The following is a 24559-nucleotide window of genomic DNA, read 5'->3' as shown; positions in this document are numbered from 1 at the left end:
GCCTAATAATTATATATTTTGATTTTAACTTCCTAAAATGTGACTGATATGTGAAATAAACATGTTTTAATAACTTTCTGCATGTTGAGTCCACCCTTTGTTTTCAATTCATATTTTACTTTATTTAAATAAAGTAAATAAAGACTTTATATAAAGTCTTAAATACAGTGACATTTAAAAAGTAAGTTACTTTTTTTAAGAGATGATTGGACATAAGGTTATAAGGTTAAGATTGCTTTTGGAAATTTGCCTAAAAATACTGAAAAACTCAAATGTGAATCAACTGAGGGACAGTAAAGGTAAATTCCTGTTGACACTGAATATCGACTAAGTTTTTCACAACTCTTGCGATTTACAGTTGCATAAACCTGTTCTTGATTGTTTCTTTCTTGAACACAAGGAGCTTCTTTGCTTCCCTTTCTTGTCACAATAGCATTGCAGAAAGTGTTTGCCTCACCGTGCATACCCACGCAATAACACTGACCTGCAGGCGATGTTGAAAAGCTCTGCACAAGTGGAACGTAATTCTGTTTCGCTCTTCTTGGTCCTCCGGGCATCTTTTGGGAAATCTTCCTCACTGCAATCCTTAAAAATTCACCCTTATATCAACTTTTTTAGAAGTTTTTTTGTAAAAGCTTCTTGTGTTGTGTGTTATTCTATTTTGTGCCAAAACAAAAAAAGCCTTTTTTCTTTGAAAGTAAAGATATTTTTTTGTAATGATGCAACATGCATACACAGTATGAATCTTTACTGATACATTGAAAATTGTTGCCACAAACCGAAAGGTCTGTTGGAAAGGCTCATAATAAGAAATGTTTCTCTTTCTTAATATGAGAAGTAATATTTAGATACATCAATCAAGAAGGAAAAAAAAACGTATCTCAGATTAAGGGTTAGGTGTTGATCTCTCTGTGGCTCTGCTTGTAGACTAAAGACAAGATCTGATGGGTGTTAAATAATTCTGGCTTATTTTGTAAGTCAGGCTTAGCTGGCAAGGTCTGGCTTCTTTTGTAGTTCTTTGGGTGTCATAAATCTGGCTCTCTGTCTGACTTGGTTACAGTCCGAGTCTGAATATATCTAGTCTCTGGTTGGATACTAAAGTCCTATTTACACGACCCTTTTGCTGTTCAAAGTAATGTGCAAGTTTAAGTAAAATCGACTATGGCAAGTTGTTTTGAATTTGTTAAAAACACTCTCCTCTCTGTTGTTTCACTTGTAGATCACTAAAATAGGATTGTTTCTGGTCAAAGTCACATGCCTAGACGGCACTGTAATATCAGATTTTTTAATTACATTTTTGTAGCAGAAACAGATTTTCAGAAAGTAAAAGCAAAACAAAATTGTACTAGTAAGAATTACATTTTAAATGCATAGGAATGTTTACATATTTTAAGTGACTTGTTTACATTTATCAGCTTGACTGGATATGTATTTATATCTGAAATGCATTTCTCCCTGAACTAAATAATGCAAATTCTGACCAAAAACAATCGGAATATGATGATATGAAATATATATTCAGATAAAACTAATAAATATCAAAGATTCCCTGCCATAGTCATTTACAATCACTCTAACCTTACAGGGGGAAACCAGTTTATTGCTTGAATGAGTGTCGTTAAGGAGGCGAGGTGCTGGAAGCCAGTAATCGCAACCTTAAGTGTGCCTAAGTTGAGTAAGAAATGGGCGTCTAAGTCTTGATTTTTCTGAGCAGATTTGATGAAATACTCCCCTGGTGAAGGAAAAAGGAGAAAGCAAAGATGATGACATTGTTTATTGCTGAACTAAAAGCCTGTTAGTCTTTCTCAAAAGACAAACACAAGCAACCATGTAATGGTTTTTCCTGTTTTATAAACACCTGGGAGTTTAGGCTTACCTACCTTTTTTATCTCTGGTCAAGTTGGAACCAGAGATTGTGGCTGCTGTGAATGAAGAAGAAAAAGGTTGTAAACTGTAACCATACAGAGGAGCAAGAGAACAGAAACTGTAGTAGATAAAAATCAGTAGCAGGATCAGCATAGTGACGCAGCATAACACGCCATGCCTGAGTAAAGCACAGCTGCAGATGAAACTTGGCTTTAGTTAATGATCTAGAAGTCAATCTGTGGTATTTGAGGCTCCAAGTCATCTTAGGTGATAGGCCATAGTATTTTCTGTCATTTTAAAGCTGTTCACTCTAAAAGAGAAGCTCCTTTCTCTTCTCTTTCTCCTCTGCATGTTCTCCACATAGTAATCATATCTGCCACACTTTTACAAGTTGCGGCTGCTTTTAAGATGCACACAATTCTATGAGACAAGTAATGAATGCACTCATTTGCTGCTTAATTGGATCACTCTGCACTCATCTCATAAATATATTTGCATCCTTTCCTCCTGCAGTTGGACCTTCAGCTGAAACGTGAAATGTTAAAGACAAACATCAACTGGACAGCAGCAGGTGCTATTTTACAGGACAGCTCTGCACACATCGGTGTATCTGGTCATCATTCAAATCTGGTTGTCTAAATCTTTATAGCTCATCCTACGCCTGAAATCAAACTCGATCAGACTAACCTTGTGTATCTTGTTGTTTTGTTCCTATAACTGTTGTAGAAGGTGCGCTGTAGGAAGAATATATTTTAGAATTTTGTAAGCTGTGTCCAAGGCTCCGTACGCTACAGAGCAATGCGGTGTTCACTTAGTTACACACGCTTACATTACGATGCAAAACATTGTATTTGTTAAGCGGAGGGAGGCAGGACCGACGGGGCTGTATCAGGTTTTTCTTTTTTCAGTTTGAATACATGTAGCCTCACACCCATTCACAAGGATAGCAAACTAGTGAGAGGACCCCTTTAATAATTTTCTTTGAGTTATGTACCATGATGCTGCCCTAATGGATCAATTCAGAGCAGGTGATTTCCTCTGCTGCTGACTTGCAGAGAATAGATGATCCTAACTGAAAACTTCAGGGTGAGTGTTTTGTTCAAAATTGCTTTGTCCTTTTCCCCCTTTTGCTTATAGATCTAGATGGTTCCGTTCATCAGTTTGTTTTTCCACAACTGAGACCTGCACAGTAATTGGATTATTTCTATAGATACCAGCCCCAAGTGGTGCTGGACATGTAAGCTGTCTGATTACCACCAACTCCTACAAACTGTATGGAGTCATGGACTCCTGTTTTTAATAATTAGATTTAGTGGATGCTGCATAATTGTGAGGCAAACCTCATTTTTAATGTATTTTTTCTGTTAAAAAGTGTCTTTAAAGCAGAACTGGTTGCTTCTGAAAGATGGCCTGACATGCAAAGAGCAGTCTGTCAAGGACTGTCATTATCTGTCATTGTTGAATGCAAACTGTGACGGAACGGACACTTCCACAGAGCCGACTTCTTTTCTTCAGTGCAGACCCTCCCTGCTGCTGCAGCTCCGAGGCTGAGGCTCACACCATCTGGACCTTTTCTCTGTTTGCGAATGACTCTCTAGCTACACTTGCTTCTGGCACCCAGACACTATAGAGATGGAAGGCAATCCTTTTAATATTGTTGAGCTGTTTTTGTTATGCTGTGTTAACCATTTTTAAATTGCCAGAAAATGCAGGAACAATTGGAAATCTGTGAAACCCTGTTGAATAAAACGCATTCACCTCCAACCACCATTAGTTTTATTTCAAGTTTTTGAAGAAACTCACAATGCTGTCCTCATGAGGAAGTCTGCCGCTCAATAATTCAATGTTAAATATGCTTGTAGTTCTTTTTTGCTATCTGCTTTATTCTTATTAAGGCGACATTTATGGCAGCAAGGCCTCAAGATACCTCGTCCCCCCATGTCCAGGGTCCCGGTGGATTTTAGTGGAACTTGTCACTGTATAGAAACTGGTTTTAGTTTTTTAAATTTTCTGTTTCTATGGTGGGTCCTTAGCAGGTCCTTTCCTGGTAACCGACAGGTCTGTGAGGGTAATGTTATCCTTTGAGATGATGTTGTCAGTGAGGCCTCACCCCTGAGCTGCCAGAGTGTAAGCCAGCTGAAATGCTTATGGGTGGAGTTGCAGTAAAATATGACTGTCAATCCTAGAATTGATGCCGCTAATGTGGGTTTCAGACCAGGATTCATTCAGAACATTAAGTAGTCTGACAGGAGCAGTAAGCACCATCATTTCCCTCTGGATATTACTTCTATTAATAACTTTGACCATGAACCTCCATTAAATCATCCGGTTACTCGTTGATTACAGCATTATGCAAGTGAATTAGCAAGATTCTAATCTATGTGGATGAGTAATGCACACCATCGAGCATGTTTTTTCCTCCTTTTTTTCTTCATTACTTCTAGATGAGCTTACTAGAAAACATGAATGAAATTCAAACTATCACTGTGAAATGTTTAGGATGTATAGAAATAAATAAATAAAAACCAAATTATAAACCCAGCTGTTTTTCAGTGAATATTTATTTCCTCACAGATTTATTAAGCAGGGAAAGATTTTTGCTTTCTCTGCTCATTTCTGATTGTTTTGGCGCTCAAATATTGATATTAGTGAAATCCCAAAGTCTTGGAAAAGGTAAATATTTCTAGGACTATTTTAAAGAAGAACTGAAATGTCAGTTTACTGAAATGCATCTCAGTCAGGTTTAGTTTTCCATAAATCACTGCATCCTTAGACTGTGGCATCAAGGTTGATCGGCAACACTAGTTTTTATCGTTTATTACACCTTATTATTAGCTGCCTGTTGCGTGTCAGAACTGATGTCCGGCGACATACAGTTATAATCTTCATTCTGTTCATGGCAAAGATTTTGGAATGGAATTAAAGCGATGTCCTTCAGCTTTTTTATTAATCCCTTGAAAATATGAGCACAGGAGGTGTGGGGTGGAGGAAGTGAAGATTGATAGTGGCCTCTTGTTACACCTCTTGTTTTGGTCTACAGCTCTCAACAACCCCACCTAGTGGTGGAATTTCACATACTTATATTTTTATCTAAGAAACTATTCTTAATTTTATTATTATTAACACGATCGTGTTTTTTTTTTGGACAGAATTAAAAAAATATGAAAATAATTGACTTAGTGTAATAAAAACAGATCACAATCTGTGAATAACACTTTTTATTTTAAATGACTACCTTGGTATGATATTCTAATCTATTGAGATTTTCCCGAAAAGAAAAGAAACTACACCTAGTCCTGATCTTTGTGTCATATTTACTGCTGGGGCTTAAAACCAACCTTGTCCTTCTCTGAGTGTTGAGGTCATGTGTAATGGTCAGTAGAGTGTAAGATGAATGTAATGCTACAGGTCAACAAAGGATGACGGCTGTCCTATTCAGCGGAGCTTTCAGGCTGGGATCAGCAGCCTGTGGATGGGGCCTCTGATGCATATGTGCCTCTGGCTGCTTCATCTTTGCAAACAGGAAGGGCTTGAACTGCTGGCCTTCATTCTCTGCTGACTCCTTCGTTGTGTGGGGCCAGTTAAGTGTGGCAGACTTTGTGCAAAGCTCTTTGGAGTCCACCTCCACCACACTTCAAAATCATGAGAAGAATGAGTAACTTTTTTTTTCATTTGGTTTTAGGGTTATTTTTTGTACTACACTGTCTTACAATTTTTATTCCAGCTCATCTTTGTTTACAGTTGTCATTATTAGGGGTAGAATATTTTAAAGACAATCTTTTATTACAGAGCTTAAATCCTTAAGGTATATTGTTGCAGTGAGTGGTTCTGTTTGCATATATGTTTATGTAAGAGTGAATGTCTTCCCTATTCCCCTGGCGGACATTGGCATTGTGACTGGCTAATGTGCACAGGCTTTATTCCCTGTGGACATCTGGTTATGGGCTCTATTTCTCTTTTCCTCTCTGCCTGATTAATGGGCGCAGTGTCAAACAGACCAGCTGGGCAAAGAGAAGGGGAGGAGTGATGACAAGCAATGAAAAGGAAAGATGCAGTGGCGCTACCCATCATGCCCCTGGCTCTGCCCTGTTTTTTTGACCTATGTAACTGATTTGTGAATGACTGTCTGCGTGCTGCAGTCAAGGTTGGGGTTCAGCCTTCAGGCGCTGAGCTGCGCTCTACTTTACGCCTTGTTGTGTTCATAAACCCAATTCTGCAAAAACACTTGCTGCAGTTCTGGTTTGAGTTGAAAATTGTTCCTTATAAAGTATATTTAGTAAGGATGCACGATATTGGGATTTTGGCCGATATCCGATATGCCGATATTTTAAAACTCATGTAGCCGATAACCGATATCGATACCGATGTTAAAGCTGCACAAAAATAAGTAGTCATTGAAAATAGCAGTTTTGTTATCCATTTCTGACACTTTGAAAAATAATATACTCAAATATATTTTCATATGCTGATATCAAATAGATTTTTTAAAAACGTGGTATCGATCTATTTTACTTTCAAAATCTCGTGAAATTTCATTGTTCTGTTACAAACTGTCGTGATATTTTGCAAATTCTTGTGAGATTTTGTTACTAAAATAGATCAATACCGCGTCAATATATCAACATATAAAAATATGGCAAAATTTCGTGAATTTTTGGGGGATTTCGTAGCATAACGATGACATATAGCAATATTTCATTAGTAAAAGAGATTGATATGGTGTTTTTAAATGGCAATATATCAGCATATGAAGATATTGTGATATTTTAATCAATATTTTTTCCCTCGTCTTTAGAAGTTTTTAAGTCTGTAAAAAAGAAGTTTTTGCGGAAGAAACTCAGAAGCTGATCAAATATTTGGTTAAATATCTGTGGGGTGGCCGATGTCCGATATTCAGTTTTAAGGCCGATACCGATAGGGGGCGGATTATATCGTGCATTCTTAATATTTAGCATATTTCTTCACAGCGATTCCTCATTGTCAGCATAAAATCTGCAGGCTTTTCTCTAGTGTTCATGTTCACAGCTCTGCCGTTAGTAGTATTAGTTTGTTTTCACTAATTTGTACAAAGTAGGGAGTTCATTAGAGAGGCACCGATCCGATACCTGGATCAGATATCGGCTCTGATATTGACCAATTAGCTGGATCGGATAATAGTTATTTGATATGGGTCTGCATGTAAAGTGCACTTTACATGGAACTGTTAGTAGATAATAAAAAGTACATTTATATCTGTGTTATTTTGTTAGCTTTTTTTAATGATGATGTCAAGACTGAAGCTTTATTTCACATGGCAAAATATATGGTTCATTCATTCAAGGGTTGAATCAGATCGGTATTTGATATCAGCCGATGTGCTCTGCCCCATATCAGATTGGGTTGGAAAATATTCGATATTTATAACTATCTTTGATTTTTCAGCTTTTTATTTGTTTTATATTGTCATTACACTCTCAGTACAGAGAGTGTAATGACAAACAAAATTAACTCTGCATTTATCCCATCCCCTTGAGGAGCATTGGGCTACCATTGTGCTGTGCCCAGGGAGTGGTGTGGGAGTTAAGGGTCTTGCTCAGGGACCCAGAGTGTCAGTCCATGGGAGTGGGGCTTGAACTCAGAACCTCTGGATTCCAGGCGCAATACCCTAACCCCTAGGCCACACTCCCCTTCCATCAATATAAAAAAATGACAAGTAATTAAAGCCAGACAGGTTTATTTATATAGCACATTCCAGTGGTGAGATTATTCTGAGCTGCTTCTTCATGTTTTGGTCTGCTTTTAGGTATGCAAAGTATAAAAATTGAAGGCCTAAAAACTAGTTTTATCAACATAAATTGTGATATTTTTCAATCTCATTATGCTTTCTCAACAGAATCACACAAATAACATTCAAAAAGATAACTCCAGTAAACAAAATTCAACACTACTATAAGATTGCCAGAGGTATTATTCTTTTTTATTTGGAAATTATTTAAAATTAACACCAAAAATGTGCAAACAAACCCTGTTGTTTTTTTTTACAACGGATTTATTTATTTTTTGTCTTTTGATGTATTATGTGTGAAGTGTACTTGGACCACAGAACATATTTGAAGGTATTTCAACTGACGGCATTTTTGCCAAAATACAGTCTCCTTTCAATTAGGACAAATCTGAAGGACACTTCATTCACACAGCAGCGCAAAGTGACACAAATCTGATTTTGTATTTTTTTGTTTGAGTTTTTACGGCACAAGTGGCTCTTTTTTTTTTTTTTTTTTTTCCAACAGTGGGCTGACAGGAAAGGGTTATGAGAGAGAGAAATGTCAATGAAAGAATAGGATTTCACCAAAAAAAAAATTGAATTGAGCATTAAGGCCTGCAGTGTGAATGTAGTCATGGTCTCAGACTCAACTAAAAGACAACATTCAATGCAGAAAGTAATGGCAAACTGATGCCTCATCAAAGCAAGTCATTAAAGATTATGTGAAAATGTTTAAAATAATACTTTAATAGACAGGAGGTGACATTTAGATTAAACTACATATAAATGTATAAAGAGCTTCAAGAATAGCCTTTAGGATACTTTTGTCTTTCTGCCATAGGTGGTCATTAGTTATCTATAATTGGAGCAAAGATGTGGTTGCTGTGTAAGAGAAGCAGAGCTCCGTTTGCTTTCTGCCTGGAGAGAGGGAAGGCCGTTTCGACCCGACCCGTTTTGTTCAGCCTTATATGCTTCTGGACAAAGCTGGATTTGTATGCAACTTTACAGAAACACAATTCGGGTAAAAGGTTTGTATTTTCTTTGGCAGGGCAGAGAGGTATAAAGGGTAGACTTGGCTAGCATGTGATTTAATTTATTTGTTCATGCTTTGATGTGTTTCTGTGTGTGGGAGGATGAGCACAGTATCATAGTAGGTCAGGGGATTGTTTGTCTGATCCATTGAGGGGTGATTAGTGCCGACACGCTGAGCGAGGCTTCCTCCTACTCGGAGAGGGGGAGCATTGCCACTCCCAGACTCACTGGTCGGGCTCTCCGCCAACCCCCCACCTGAACGGCGCCTATGACCAGACTACAGAGAGAACAGTCTAGTTTATGTGGCTTTTCTTCTTTCCTTATGTTTTCTGTATTAAACATAATTAGTCTCTTGATTTTTATGTTCACTTATTTTCATTATAGGACCAATGGATTAATTACCCTTGGTCATTTTAGGACATAAATATCAAAGCAGGAACTTATGAGGACTGACCGAAACAGTAGCTGATATTTCATCATGTCTCTATTGTCATGTTCCTGCCCACTTTGCGCAGTGGGGTGTACAGTCCTGGCCTGCGCCTGGGGTGCGATTTAGAAGAGAGGTGACAGGTCAGGGAGGGATGGGGTGTGGGTGGGGGAGGTGTTTTGCCTTCTTTGCTAATCCCTGCATTTAGTTTCTATTCCAAGATACTTTGTAATCTACCGCTAATGGGATTTCCCAACCTGTTTTTTTTTTTTTTTTTTTTTTTTTTTTTTAGACAGCTAAATGATAAAAGACTGGATTAATGCATTCAATCAGTGATGGATGAACCCTCCATCTGTAGGGATATTGGGCAAATCACATTTATTAGTGGATGGCAGCAGTTAGTTTTTCCTTTTATTATTAAAAAAAATATAGTTTTGTGTAGAATGGTATTGGTTTTATTTATTTTTTTGCCTGCCTTATGTTTGTTTTGAAATAATCCGAATTTAATTTTTTTTTAACAGATTGATAAGCTTTACTTTCACCCCGTCAGAAAGAACAGGAAATAAATAGTATTATATTTTCAGATCCTATAAACTTAAAGCAGCAGTCCCACCAACAGGGACACTTTAATGAAACTACTGTCTCTTACATTTAAGTGGACATTTACATTACATGTTATCTGGTTTTAATTGTAAGTCCTGCTTTTGGCTCTATATTTATTCTTTTATCGGGGAACAGGATCTACAAAGAAGTATGGGAAATATAAAGTTCCCCCCCTCCCCTTTTAGTTTGTTTTGTATGTTTGTGCAGGCTACTTTTCCCTTAAGTTGAAATTTCTTATATTGAGGGCAGTGATGACACAAACTCCTTGTGAATTCCCAGTGATATTTCAGCTCATGCTATATGGTACGTTACTCTGATGGTATAATAACCAGCAAAAACGCTCTGACAGATGTGCTATCAGCTATATTGCTTACTCTGGCTGCCGCTGTCCAAGCTATGCAGCAAAACCTTCATTTTTCAAGACATTGCCGTCTGGTCTTCTTGCGAAAGCCGAAATATTAATATATAGCTGTTTTTAATGTGTTTCATAGCGCAGCCACAGCGGCGTGAGCGTTACGCCCTCATTGAAAGGACCAAAGATGGCGGAAAAGGGAAGCATGCTCACTTAACATTCCATAACAGTCTCTGCAAGAATAATGTCTGACAAGGTGTCCATTATGAGAAATTAAAGGAGGACAAAGGGGCATAAACTGTCCTCCTCTTTGCAAACACCTAGAAGGGCATCATCCCACTTAAATTAATTATTAATTGCTTGTCAGCAACTGACCAATCAGCAATCCTGATTTGTCGTGAAATGAAAAGGCCCTCTACTACAGAAGCCATGGGAATTTTGTTAAAAATATGCATCCAGTAAAAGAAAATGATTTTTAGCAGGGAAAATTCAATGTAGACATGATTACCTTCACATATTTAAGGGAAGGAAAACTGTTTCTGATATTCCCTAAACTGAAAAATGGAGTATTAAAAATGTAATAATTAAATAGGTCTGCCGTGATTAGATGAGCAGGATTTTAATCAGCAGCAGCTACCAGTTGTTCATCTCAATGAAGGGGAAAAAAATTGTTGTCTTTATTTTGTCATAATCACTGGTTTCTTTTGTTTAGCTCAAACGGTTTGCATTGCTTAATTAATTCACTATACTGGCATTAAAACTTTACAGTTCGTTGGCGATTAGCTTATACTTAGCTAAAACTTCCATGTAAGCGGAGCAATGTTGGTTTTTGCCTCTTCATTTTCAGAGGGAGCCATTGACTATTTCGGACTACCAGACTGTTTGATCCTATAACACCCTGCAGCCAATTAGAATCGCGTATTCACCCAAACCATGGTTTGATTGTGTATAATTTAATAATGTTGTCAGTGTTTTCATTGTGTTCAGTGCTGGGTGCCATTTGGTGACAACCTTTGTCATTTTCTGGTGTTCTCTCTTCATGTTGCAGCATTAGTTCTTAATAAAGAAATCCTGAATCATCCACAGCAGAGTGAGGGTGGACATATTTATCAGACCCATCCTAAGTCATGACTTGGGTCCCTACTGACTGGCGCTGTTTACAGTTGCAGGCTGTGGTCGTCCTTTCCTGTCTGTCTGAGATTAACCTAATTGTTTTCTAAGATCAGTCTGCATATCATCATTTCTCCTCTAGCATGTATGCAGTTTTATGCACAGCCTAGTTAAGTAAGGACTAGACTAAAGTTAAAAGCTGTCATTTTTTTATACCGAGGCATGTTTCCGAGATGAGGGAGTCCTGTTGCCAATGACAACTGGTTCACTTCACTCAAACCATCTAGAGGAACTAATTTCTTACCAGAATAACGTTGATGCCATTATATCCTGTAAGTCTAGGCCTGGATGCTGCTTTCAACTTCTTTATAGGTTATAGCTGCTGGCCTTTTAAGAAACTTAAAGATCCATTCATGTTCAGAGCTAAAAAGAAGGGAGAACCTTTTTCAATGCAAACTATTAAAGGTATAGGGAATAATCTTTTTTCTAGTTGGATCATCTAAATAAATGGTCCTCCAAATTGTCAATTATTCTGTTGATATGTTTATGTAAGGCCGTCTACGTGCTCATCCCATTAGCTATATTTTCTGCGCATGAGCACTTTCAGGTGTATAACTGTGGTGAGCTACGCTTTCAGATAGTCATTGAAGCTCACCTTTCTCACCGCGGTTCTTTGAAAATGGCCGAGGGTCGTAAGAGGAAAAAGTGTCTACGAAGTGTATGACGAAAAAAGAAAAGTCACAGAGAGGCAGATATATCCCGGAATGTTTTGCGAGGAGAGCTCTTCTTGCAAAGGATTATGGGATTTTATGTCACAGTGACCCGCTGTCGCCATAGCATAGATGGCGCAGGCACGGCGTGGCAGAGGAGTAGTTACATGCCCAACAGGGATTAATAAGTAGTGATAATCTGTGGTCAGTTAACTGAGTTCACTATAAAGTCCACATTATAGTCCTGGCTCTATATAGTGGTTGAGGGATTTAGGGGTTAGAGCAGATGTTCAGACACAGTCAGCGTGTATGAACTATGAGAGCAGCAACTTTTAAACTTTGCAAGCACCAGGAGAAATGGGCTTTTACACGTTCTCGCACATGCATTTTTTTTTTAAAGTGGAGACGCGGGTCTTTTCAAACATTCACAAAAATCCTCCACAATACCTTTAAGTTCTTACTTCAAGCACATCATCTTAATGAATTCACATTATCTGCCCTTTATTTAGAAGTAGCAGCTAAATTCTTACAAGCACCCAAGTGTTAAATAATTGCTTTAAAAGCTATGAATTTAGCTTTTGACCATATGATTATCACATACCGGTAGTTTGCTTTTTTGGGTACATTTTTTAAATATTCTTATGTTCCTTTCTTGTTTTATTTAATGCAACTTTATATATTTTTTCAAGAAGATGTTTAACTAAAGTAGAATAAACTTTCTTGTGCTTTTAAGAGGAAAAAAATACCTGTAACTTAAAACAGCTGCTGTTGTACAGGGAGAAACTAACTGACTCTGAGCTGGAGACTTATCTTGAAGTTTTAATCAGTTACCCAGACTGGCAGTTGCACCGTTGAAGCTGCTATTTGCATATGCAGGCCATAAAACTTCAGTAAGTGGAGTTCAGGTGTGGAAGCAGTGAGGAAAGTGTGAGGGACCCTCATTTACTTCTGTTTTAAATGCACTTTTTTTTATGGATTAGTTCAGAGAAAAGCTATTCCTTTTTATTGTCTAAAGTTTTTGTTTTCATGTTCTTTTCCTATTGTTCCACCATTTAAGTGCTTCTTTCTCTGTATTTTCTTTCATAGATTGAATGTGTTTGCGCCAAGCCTCGACACCATGAGCACAATCTCCCCAACAGATTTTGACAGCTTGGAGATCCAGCAGCAGTACAATGACATCAACAATCGCTGGGACCTGGCGGCAGAGACCGACTGGGACAATGAGAACAGCTCGGCACGTCTCTTCGAACGCTCTCGCATTAAAGCCCTCGCAGGTACGACACATTCATCAGTCTCCCTTTGTTATTAAAGTGCCTCCAATCAGTGATTCAATCAGATCCTATCAGAGTGGGATTGCTTCAGGTCAGGAAAACCCCTTTTTTTTCTAGGACTCACTGTTGATGAATTGGAATTTTGTGTTGATTGGCTGTTTGTTTCTGCTGATTGGATTCCATGGAAGTTAATTCTAGATGCACTGCACAGGCTTTTCTTGACAAACATCAATTTCTTACTCTAAATTTTTTTTTACAGTGCTTTTGGGTTTTTTTTGACAGCTGTGGGTTCTTTAAAATGACGCAGTAGTTTTGCCTCCACTGAAAATGAAGGATTTACAAGATTATCCCTTTTTATACTTTGAACTCTCCATGACCTTCATTTGATTTTATTCCTTTCTGAACAAAATATATTGACCAAAGTTGCAGGTTTTCTAACATATTTAATAGAAATAGGTGTAAATATGTCAGATTTTTTTAGATGATAAAGGGAAATATGTCTGGTTAATACGTACATAAATAGTTGACAATTATTTCAATAATTGATTAATCCTGATTCATTGTTTCAGCCCTAGTTGAGACCAAATCATAAAGCTGATAGTAATGTTCAGAAATCTAATTAGGCTTTTTAGACCAGGGAGCAGATGTGATTCTTTCGTCTCCCAACAGGCACGAGCCTTTCTTTATAGGCCAAGACCAAAATACATCCAAAAGGAGGACAAGGCTGAAGAGCTTAGCAGTTGGTCAGAATAAACCCAGTTTGAGGTTTCTACACTAGAATCAGTGCTTTTATGAATCCATGTTTACATCATAACAAACCTATTCTATCGCTGACCGATTAACAGCCAGTTCTAATTAATTCTTTTTTTGTTACTGTTATTTCCTTGATACCTAAGGAGTTGTGTTAATAGATCTGGGTTGAATCAAGTGAAATATTGAGCCTCAATAGTTTCTCATTTATCCACTTTATATAATTGTTAACTCAATCATCTGATGAGGCCTGATTTTTGTTTGTCTTGCTTTATAAACTGTTTTCAAAAGCCAAATCCAGTTGCACTTCTAAAAAAGCCCAGCAGAGGGGGGCAACACACAGATATATCCAGAAAGTCTGCCATAACCAGATCAAATCTCTATCAGTTCTGATCTTTGAATAACCCTACAGTTGATTATTCATCAACTGTATTATTCAGAAGAGTTGGTTTGTTTTAGATCTAACTAATTTCACTGATGTTCCAACAGTTTGTAGTTATTTACTTTTATTCTGTAGTTTTGGTTTTGAATCAAATGTTCTTCATGTTGCATTGTGCCTAAACATCTGTCTAGTGTTATTTCTTTGCATTTTGCAGCAACACTTTTTGCTTTCCTGTTTGTGATGGTCTTTCTTGAAATGTGTGCCCGAAAGTTCCAGTCTGCAGGCTTGTGATACCCTCTAAGTTTAACAAGTGTGGGCTTGACGTGCACATTCTTTCACATGCTCCTGCAGCTATTCCCTCAAGGCTTGACTCCGGCCCACTTTTAACACCTTTTCCTCAAATGTCAACCAACTCTGCTCTCTTTGACTATTTAGAAGTGCCAGACTTTTCTTCCACTCTCTTTTTTTACAATTTTTACAATGCAAAACATTCACTGAGCTAGCTTATCTGACACATTAACAGGAATTAATATACGTGTGGTGGGGCAATGACCTGTGCTCTTTAGCTCATGGTTTAGAAACACTTTTTCCTATTTTGCATTGATAGCAGCTTATCTGTTCTCTTGTGTGTAGCAGAGCTAGCTCTTAAGCTTTGCATACGTTTGAAGACACGCACCTTCACTTCTGAACGGTTATCCATACAGTGTTTAGCTGCACAGGCTCCCACGCTCGGGAATATAAGGCCTTAAAAGACTCTGGATCACATTAAACAATCCAGTTTTCCTCTGTTTAGGGTTATTCTTAGAAACAATGTGTAATAGTCAGTGGAAGCAGTTGTTTAAAAAAAAAAAACTCTTTATATATTGAATCCTTCTCCAATGAACCCAGTAGTTGATATTTTTAGGTTCTCATAAAAAATTAGCTAGTGTTATTAGAAATCTGCTTTTTTTCCTTTTTACACAGTTCCTACACAATTAGCAATGGTAGAATGTTTTAAATATTTTCCAGATGTGGATAATTCATGAATAGAAATTTGGAAAAAGGCTGCCCGTCAATCTGTCCACTTTTTAGCAGTTTAATCTTTACAGTACGAGCAGTCTATCATAACTTTAGTATTTGTGCTTTTGAAAATGATCTAAATCTCTATAGAAGAAGAATGTATGAATTTATTTTGCTCCGGTTCTGCTAAACTATTGACAACGTCAACAAGCTTGATAGTAAATGGCTGCATTTCTCCCTCTGATAGTGTTTCCTCCCCCGTGTATCTTTATCTGTTCCCCTCTCTCTCCCTGGAGTTCATTTCCAGCCTCTGACAAAGATGAACCCTCATTAATTCCAGCTTTCTTCACTTTCTGATTTTCCACCCTTTTCAGAAACATGCAAAAAAATTCCTTAATTTATGGTTGTAATTATGTGTTTCTATTGTTTTTAATGCTTGAATGCTGATGGAACTCGTTAGAAAGGACATGATGGGCTCATCTGTATGTTATGTTACATTGGATTGTGTTTGATACTTGCCTTTTGGTATACTAAAAATGGTCATTAATGAATACTTTCCTCCCTACATCTGTCTGCCTTATCACCTCCGTTCCTCAGAAGGGAGGCTGTCCTCCCCAGTTCCCATTAGTCCCAGTCACCCTTCATAAAAAACAAAAAAAAACTAACCCTGAAGCATTTTGTCCTTTAATGAGACCCATCCAGCTGCTTCCAGCTCATCAGAACGAACATCTGAAGATGAGAAATTGTGGTCCGATTCAGATCAAAAGGATACAAAAGTCCTTTTTATTTGTTGTCCTAGTGCTCATAGTCCTTAAGATACATTTTTATTTTATTACTGTGCACTTTTAAATAACTTCTTGGCAGCCTGTTACTAAGACAATGGTTCCTTTTATTACTGAAAATAAATGTTTTCTGTCCCACTCTGTCTTTTCCACCCCCTCCACCCCTCTACTCTGCAAACAGATTGTAAACAGTTTCAAATCTCATCAGGCAGGAAAAGTACTCGTTGTATTTCTGAGACTTTCTCAATAACTTCCTTCCTGTTTTAACGCCTCCTCGTGAGGTAGTGCTCATGTATAAAAAGGGGTGATTGAATGTAATCTAGAAAATGGTAGAAATAAAAGATGACCGCTCAAAGATAACATTATAGAATCCAAGTAGGGCTCCCTTTGGGTAGGCCACACCCTGATGGAGGTAGGAACTAAGATGGAGTTAAATAATCCACCTCAAGGCACACTGTACAAAGGACTCTAATGGTTTAGTCCACCTCTACACCTCCTCCCTCCCCTTATCCTTCCACCATGTTCTTCCTTCATGCTCCTCCCTCAAACACACCTTATGCAAATCACACAATTTTCAGACTGCACAGAAGGCTTTGTTTACACAGCCATCCGACCGCGGCCGCTCAGTGTTGGGCTGTGCTCTGCAGGGCTGTGCTTCAGCAAATGCACACTCTGAATTTGGAGGGAAGTCATACCTACGGTTTCTTTGGCAGAACCACCAAGGAGTTCAACTCGAGGCTTTTATTTTGTTCAAAGACCACAAACGTGGTCAATTGAACAAGGAAAAAAAAGAAGATTTTGGTTTTCTGTTCTGTTTCAAATAATTCTGACTTGGAAAAAACTTGTCGTCTTTTTTTTTTTTTTTTTGTCCATGCCACTCACCTCTAAAGTTTTCTCGGACATGTTTGAGTATGCGGTTTTTGGAGAGAGGAATATTTTTCTTGTGCCTTACTAAACACCAAGAAATCTAAAAAAAGACCAAGGAATTTAAAAAAATAGAAGAGTTGGTGGAAAAACTGCTAAAGAAGGTGCTGGATTTTTTTTTTTTCCCTTAAAGATCCGTCTTAGTATGATGGAAAGCTGATTCATTTAGTTTCCGTTGGAGTATTTAAAGAAAGGATCTTAGGAAGCTACAATGGAATGGGAGCACAGGGACAGAGAGCCCTGCTTGTCCCCAGCAGCATTTGTTAACCAGGTACAATACTCCAACATCTTGGAGGGAAGATTTAAACAGCTCCAAGGTAGGAATCCAAACAAATTTTTTTTTATATGGTTGAAAAGGAATGGTTTCATTGGAGATGGTGACCTTTTTATAGATTCACTGGATTAGTAAACAAAACTGGTATGCCTGAGCAAACAGTTTGATTGACGTCACAGTTTAGACTCTTACACCGAGTTGTCTCCACAATTATGATGTTTCAGTGTCAGTACCACGCTCTGTTAGATGTATCCTGTATGTTGGGGCAGGATATATTTGTTGTCCTTCTACTTTAGTTTGATATTAGCTCCTAAATGGCTCAGGATTTTCCAGAGTATTTGACTTCCAAGAACTAGTAGTATATCGCCTTAGGAAAGAAATGAAGATAGTTGTACGAGATGAACAGTAGGCTTTAGCTCAGATCTAAAGCAGGCAGGCAGTCTGGCACCTGATCACTTGGCCACCTGTCCTCTTATCTCATTACAATACCCTCCTCTGTCTTTAGCCAAAGCCTGAGAAAGCTGTGAGGTTTCTACACATAAAAATAACCTAGGACGTTGGTGGTGAGACAGGAAATGATTAGTGCACTGAAAAAACAAACAATAGAACTTTAGCCTAAGATGTAATGACATGTTTTGTGATTTTGGAAGCGACATATTAGAAACCCACATTGTAAAACTGCAGTGTGATTGAAGATTATGTTTTATTTTTTGCTTCTGCATGCTCCCCGGAGTCTGAGAGGTGTGCTCGAGTTTGCTTGAGGGAGCAGCGCTACTCGTTCTGCATTTTTTGAATTCTTGTAGTGGGCATAGTGTATGAAACCCTATAGTGTCTTTATCAATGAGTTGGTCTGTTGAAAGGAGGTATTCTACATCAATGTGTAGATCTATAAACTATACTCTAACTATTATATACTTTAACACAGACTCAGCAGACGTTTTGGATTAAAGATAAGACTTATACTAGTTTTACAGCATCTTCTGAGTCATTCATGCGACATTGCATTCATATAGAAACGCATACCTTAATCGCATTTTCAGCCTGACTGGCAATAACCTGAAACTGCCTGTTTAGCTTTTGAGGTTAGAGATCAGTCACCAAGTTAGAGCTTCAGTTTGTTCGTAGTGTTTTTAGGCTCATGAAAAATGATCCCGACTTTGGATATAAACTCATTTGGAAGAGAAAAAAAACAAAGAGACACTGTTGTAGGAGAAATAAAACAAACTAACCCCTTTTTGGGTTTGGAGGTCACCCCTGTGCAGATGTGGTCTGGATTAAGTTACTGTACAACATGAATACAAGGCTAGACGCATAAACACTAGACGCATTTTTCTAACACCCACTTGTCTTTCCAGTTTGACAACCCTCGCGCCTCATTTCTTTGTGTCACACCCTCCTTTAGTTGAAACACAATGTCTGTCGGGGTTTTTAAGAAAAACATACCTACTCAAATTTTGCAACTACAACATGATTTCTAAAGGCTGAAACTCTCCAATGGATTATTATTTTTTTTAGCCTACATACATTTTGTGTACATATATCCTTAGATCTTTCACTTTTGTACATAGATTTGATGTTGCCTCTGTTAGAACTGCACAATATATTGAGTTTTAATGCTTATCGTAATCTCGGAAGCTGTGGTTTTTCACAAAGAAAAATTGAGGTTATATATTTCATGTGGAAAGCTCTTTTTATAATTAGCCGCATAGGTTGACTTTCACTGACTTTCATGCCCACAGTTGAAAGATCAACACAGATATGAGCGGACAAGGTCAGAAAACTAGCACTGACTGATGGAGATGTTTGTGATGGGGGAAAAAAGAGAGTAGAGGAGAAAATGTGGATTAATATCACATTTTAAAATATTTATTAGTCATATGCTTCAGCCCTACTTTAAGGCCCCTTAACGATCCATCTTAGCTGCTAAGTAGCAAAGATTAAACATAATTATTTCCTCACTATTGCTAAGTTCATAAAGCAGATCTTGATGCTCAGTTCCATTATTTTATTTATTTATTTATTTTTTTTCTTTTTGTTTACTTGTATTTATTTATTTTTTGTCGTTCATACGGCTAAATAAATGCAACCTCCATCAGCTTGCTGTTTTACTTGGTTCATGACCTCAAAGTGACCCGCAGACACAGAAAAGGAATGTAGATCACATCCATAATTACTTTGTGACTGTTCAGTAAATATTTTGGCATTAAGCATTGGGAGCTGGTATTATTATAACTAAAGGTTAATTAATTTCCACTTTTCTCGTCTTTTTTAGGTATTAGGATTGGAATAGGGCAGTGCTAACCTAGCAAATCAGATTGGTCATTTGTAACCCTCTGCCTTAGTTTTTACATATTATTAATGTGGGACTGTTCCCATTAAATCTGTCCAGGAGAAGAAGGGTTGTTCAGCAGAACCTCCTTAGCTAATTGGTTGAACGGTCAGTGCTGGATACCAAGGTTTGGTTTAAGCCAATCATGGTAACGAACAAGCCACGGTAGATGGCTTTTACACTCTTGCTGTTCCTTTTACAATGATAAAATTATGGATTTTGACAAAACAGTGGAGATGGCGTGATTGATTGACCCGTTTTGGGTTGGACTCAAGCTATTTTTAGCAGGAGCGATCCCAGATGATTTCTCTTGTGTTTTGACCACCAGAATTCAGCTTGCAAGCAAAGTTAGGGCTGTGGAGCAATGGAAACAAGAGATATTGGAAAAGGGCTGGGATTTGGATCACTGTATAAATGTAACCTATGTTGGAAAAGGATGAAGTAATTAAAGGTTTTGATTATAATCAGAATATTATTTTAGTATCTTATTGGGGTATATATTATTTTGTGTATTTTACATATGATTTATGTAATACTACTTTTTTAGATTGACTACCAGTGAAACCATAAAGGTTTTAAAGAAGATGAGTAACACTAACCACTAAGATTGAGCTTGAGTTTGTCTGCTCAACATCTTCCCGGGTTTCTTAGTCTATCAGTCCTCTGTCTGAGATTCTGCTAACTCTTTAATTCCAATGACTTTATACTATAAAATTTATTTTTGCATATTTTTAAAGCATTTTAACAAAGCTTGTATAATCCTGATGAAATTGACCTCTCTGCACACATCATTCCATCCTTTGAAATCAAGCAGGTCATGTGTTTATAGTCACATCCGTCTTTCTTGGTTCAAGTTATTAATTTCCCTTTTTTTTTATTACACAAAACACGTTTCTTATTTCACTTTCAGAAGTTAAGTTTAGCTCAGTAAAAGCTTCCATCCTGGTTCCAAACTAAATGTAGCTGGACGTGTTTTTCCTGCCTTGCTTCATACATAAGTACACATGTTAGACTACAGGGTTCTAGTCCAAAGGATCACTGGCCTTTTTACAAATCAGTTGATGTGGACTTTAGCTGAGTAGTTACACAGCAGGCTTTAGCAGCATGGTGTTATTTAGATAGACCATACGACCTGACAGGAGAGAGCTTTTTTTTTTTTTTTCTCGTTTAAGGTTTTTAAAGCATACATACGGTACTTGGTTACTTACTCTGGCAGTTTATTTTCAATTCTTTCCTTTGCAGTTTTGATGAAGCATAAACAATTGAGAAGTTGAATCTTAAAGAAATGGCAGTTATTATCTTACATACCGAGGGGTTATGAGATCAGGTTTTGATTTCAGGTTTCAAGTCCTCCAGCTCTTCATGAAGGCTTTAATGTCATAACACTGAAACTCTAAGGACTTGGATCTGTTTCTCTGAGTCACATTACCCTGGAGATGGAGAGACACACAATGGCTTTTTTTTTTTTTTTCTACTGACATCTCAAGCTCTTCTGTTGCAGATGTTGTTGTTGAGTGGTGAATGTTTCTGTCTCATTTCTCATGGGATTGGCCTTGGTTTGGGCCCCTCCTCCCACATCTCCCCTGTTATCACCTGCAGCTGCAGATGGCACAGAAGAAAAGTAATAATGGCATGTTCACTGCACGAGTGAACAGAAAAACTCGTGCAGTGAAGCAGGGAGCTATTTTACTTACCCTGACAGCTCTTGTCATTGTGGCAGCAAACCTATAAAAGGTTACGCACCTTTTTTGTGCACACCGCGTTATAATTCTTTAAAGAGTGCAAGAATAAGTCATGCTGCATGTGGCAGGTTCGAGGCAGCGGTTTTACAAAGACCTATTTTCTAAGTCATGAGTGAGGGAAGGGCACTTCCACTTTTACAGAAGGGGGTGAAAAAAGTCAAAACGTGTGCATTTGTTTCTTACAGTTTGCCCACCTAGTTTGACTCTTTTTTTTTTTTTTTTTTCTTTTTTTTCCCTACAGATTTTTTTGTTTGTTTTTACAACAGGACTACATAAATGAAATAAATTTAAATATCTGGGATTTTAAGAAAATCAGATTCATACAAAGCAATAACTTCAAGGATTTACAGTTGGTCATTTTCTATATTAGATAAACAGTTGCTTTTTTTAGGACTGGAGCATATGCATTTATTGAAAGCTGTCACAGCCTGCAAATTTTTTGTCATACAGTTACTTTTTGTTTACTCTGCTGCGTTAAAGGCTTTATTTTCAAAGAAAACTAGGTTACATGATTAGCTTCTATCTGCAGGTGCTTTGTTTCTCGATGTATTTTATTTAGGTAAATGGGGGCAAACCCAAAAATATACAGCAATTACAAATAAACTCCAACCACGGAAATATTCAGCTTTTATGATGAAAAGTTTAGTTTCACTCAGTTTGATTGTTACTCTGGAGCTACAGAGAGTATATTTACAGAACCACATGCCACCTTATCAGAAATCAATTTGGCTCCAGGTGTTTTCTACTTGTTATTTATTGAGATTTGCTTAAATTTTGCTGTGGAAAAACTCATGATTGAGTTGTTGAGATATCTTTATCTTTATTGTGAAATATGTTTAGTAAAATATTGATCATGGCTGCTTTTTAGCAAGCAGCTGAGGGCAAACTTACCTTGCTGCTTCTCTGATTTATCTCTATTGTACTGATGAGTAGCACAGAGAGAGATTTGTCCAGGTTTCTTCTCATACTATAATTTATCTTGGGGAGTGTTGGCCTAGTGGTTATCAGTGTGCTTGTGCTCTGAGAAGGTTGCAAATACCCAGTTTGATCCCCACAGCCTTCACTCTGGGTTCCTGTGTAAAACGCCTAACCCCACACTGCTACCCAGGTGCCACACAATGGCAGCCCACTGCTCCCCAAGGGGATGGGTTAAAATGCATAGGTGAATTTTCCCATTGTGGGGCAATAAAAGGATTTATATGTACATCTGGAATTGAAATGCTGTAGATTCACTGCCTCAGGGAAATTCTATTTTAAACAGTTTTTCTAAAAAGAAGGAAACCTTGGTTCTTAATAAGTTTGTATCTCAGCTTCTTTCTGTATCTCTGCTTCTCTCTTTATGTCTGCTTCTGTCTCCTTGACCCCCAGTCGGCCTCGGATGATGGCCGCTCTCACTAAGCCTGGTTCTGCTGGAGGTTTCTTCCTGTTAAAAGGGAGTTTTCCCTCTCCACTGTCGCTATAAGCACGTTTGGTGCGAGGGATTGCCTTCAAGTCAATGAGTCGATGCAATCAACTGGTTTTCCTTAGATAGAAAACTTTGAATCAATTTGACGGTATTATCTGGTTGAATTGTCTCTGTAAAGTGCCTTGAAATGACATGTGTTGTGAACTGGTGCTATATAAATTAACTGAATCAAATTGAATTGAACTGAATTGATTATGATGGCTTTAGTAACGTTCTGAAATCTAAATGTTTGTATCGGCTAAGTGATGCAGCTCTTAATTTCCCCAAATAATATGTAATTCTTTTATAAAACAGACATTAGTGTCATAATGTTACTGTCATAATAGTTTACTCATTTTTTTTTATTAAAATTGGCAATATAAAAAGGCAAGAAATTTCCTTAAATGTTCTTTAAGGAAAGAACATTTAGAGGCTTTTTTAACATTTACATTTTTCATACATAATTTATTTTAAAACAAAGGAAAGGCATGCTGAAAATATTTTGCCTTTTTTTTATTTCAGCACAGGTTTAATTAGAGGATTCTGATGAGTTGGGCAGCTGATAGACTTTACTCTTTCCGTGGTTTACTGAAACATGGGTAATGATCCAAACTTCAATTTTTACTCTGATGCTGAAGTGTATATATTGTTATATCTGTGGCAAATCCAACTTTTTATGTGAAGAATAAAGCCATTTTCAGCTTTATATTACTTTAAATCCGCTCCTCAAAGCTTCTTCTAACATCTGATTCCAGAAGATATTGATTAGTGATTGAGATGCACTTAATATGAAAGTACAATAATATACAGCATAAGTTAAATAAACCAGCAACATTGTGCTGTTTTTGCAGTCCAAGGAAGTTGTTTTATGAAGACTTAAGACAAAAACATGAGAAAAGTCAGACTCCCACTGACGAGCATCTCTCTTGTATGGAGAATGTCAAAAAGAAGGTCATTAAATCAGACAAATTGATACAAGTGGTTTCCAGCTTCGTTTGAAGAGGTGGAGAGCAACAGCACACATAATGAAAGGTCAGGTTGAGTAAATGTCGGGAGGTTGGGGAGTTTACAGATTCAGGGTCGTTTTAGTTAAACTACAAAGAAGACCAGGAATTATTGAGTCTGGCCAAGGCTGCACAAGGAACAAGGGGAAACTGTTTGCTGGTTCTAATGACTACCAGCCTGTTGGAAGGCTGCAATATTATCTTGCAGCTTTGGATATATTTGCAAGAAAGGGAAATGATTACAAAGTGGGTTGAAAATAAAAGGAACAGTTATTGAAATCTCTGGAATGGCAACATAATTCGGCAAAAGTTCACCAAGAAGTCGGCAAGCTACAAGACAAACAAGCTTTGTGACTGAAGAGCAGAAACTGTTCGGCTTGATCTTTAACAATTTCACACCAACTGTTTACTGAATGCTACTGTTTTTTTTTTTTTTTTTTTGTAGGAAAAAATGGTAGCAGAAAGTCAAACGATTTTATGATGCTTGACTGCATCTAATGGGGGATTATAAATAAACAACAGTTGAATAACAACATCTATCAGTTTGAAGTGTTAAAGCAGGATCTCAGTGTTAGGAGATTAAGTCTTTGTGATGGACAAACAGGATTTAATCAGTGATAGGACACGCTCTGTGGTAGCAGTGCTGACATCCTGTACCGGAACTGCATCTGTTATGTATACAGCAGTACGGCGCTAACATTCCTGCCAGGTGTGTGCCTTTAGGAGGTAGTTTAGCATTAATTATGGAATGCTGCCCTTAATTATAACTGATTTAAGATCCTCCTAGCTGTTAAGGGCTTGTCAACTAGTTTTGC

General features: G+C 37.6%; 1 protein-coding gene across 5 annotated transcripts in view; it reads left to right on the top strand.

The window, feature by feature from the left end:
• Positions 1–24559, top strand: part of LOC107089847 (spectrin beta chain, non-erythrocytic 1-like) — a 65894-nt gene that overhangs the window by 5145 nt on the left and 36190 nt on the right. For 2 of the 5 annotated variants that reach the window (XM_015382856.1, XM_015382853.1), the window contains exon 2: positions 12930–13117. In XM_015382856.1, the coding sequence (XP_015238342.1) occupies positions 12961–13117 (157 nt within the window). In that variant the 5' untranslated portion in view covers positions 12930–12960. Of the gene's footprint in view, positions 1–12929; positions 13118–16889; positions 17269–24559 lie in introns of those variants that run through there. The other 3 variants (XM_015382852.1, XM_015382855.1, XM_015382854.1) reach the window with 2 other exon arrangements.

Source organism: Cyprinodon variegatus, unplaced genomic scaffold (assembly GCF_000732505.1).
Source record: "Cyprinodon variegatus isolate N-32 unplaced genomic scaffold, C_variegatus-1.0 Scaffold268, whole genome shotgun sequence".
In the NCBI taxonomy this organism is placed as follows: Eukaryota; Metazoa; Chordata; class Actinopteri; order Cyprinodontiformes; family Cyprinodontidae; genus Cyprinodon; species Cyprinodon variegatus.
Note: the sequence above shows the minus strand (reverse complement) of the source record. Positions and strands in the feature narration are given on the sequence as shown.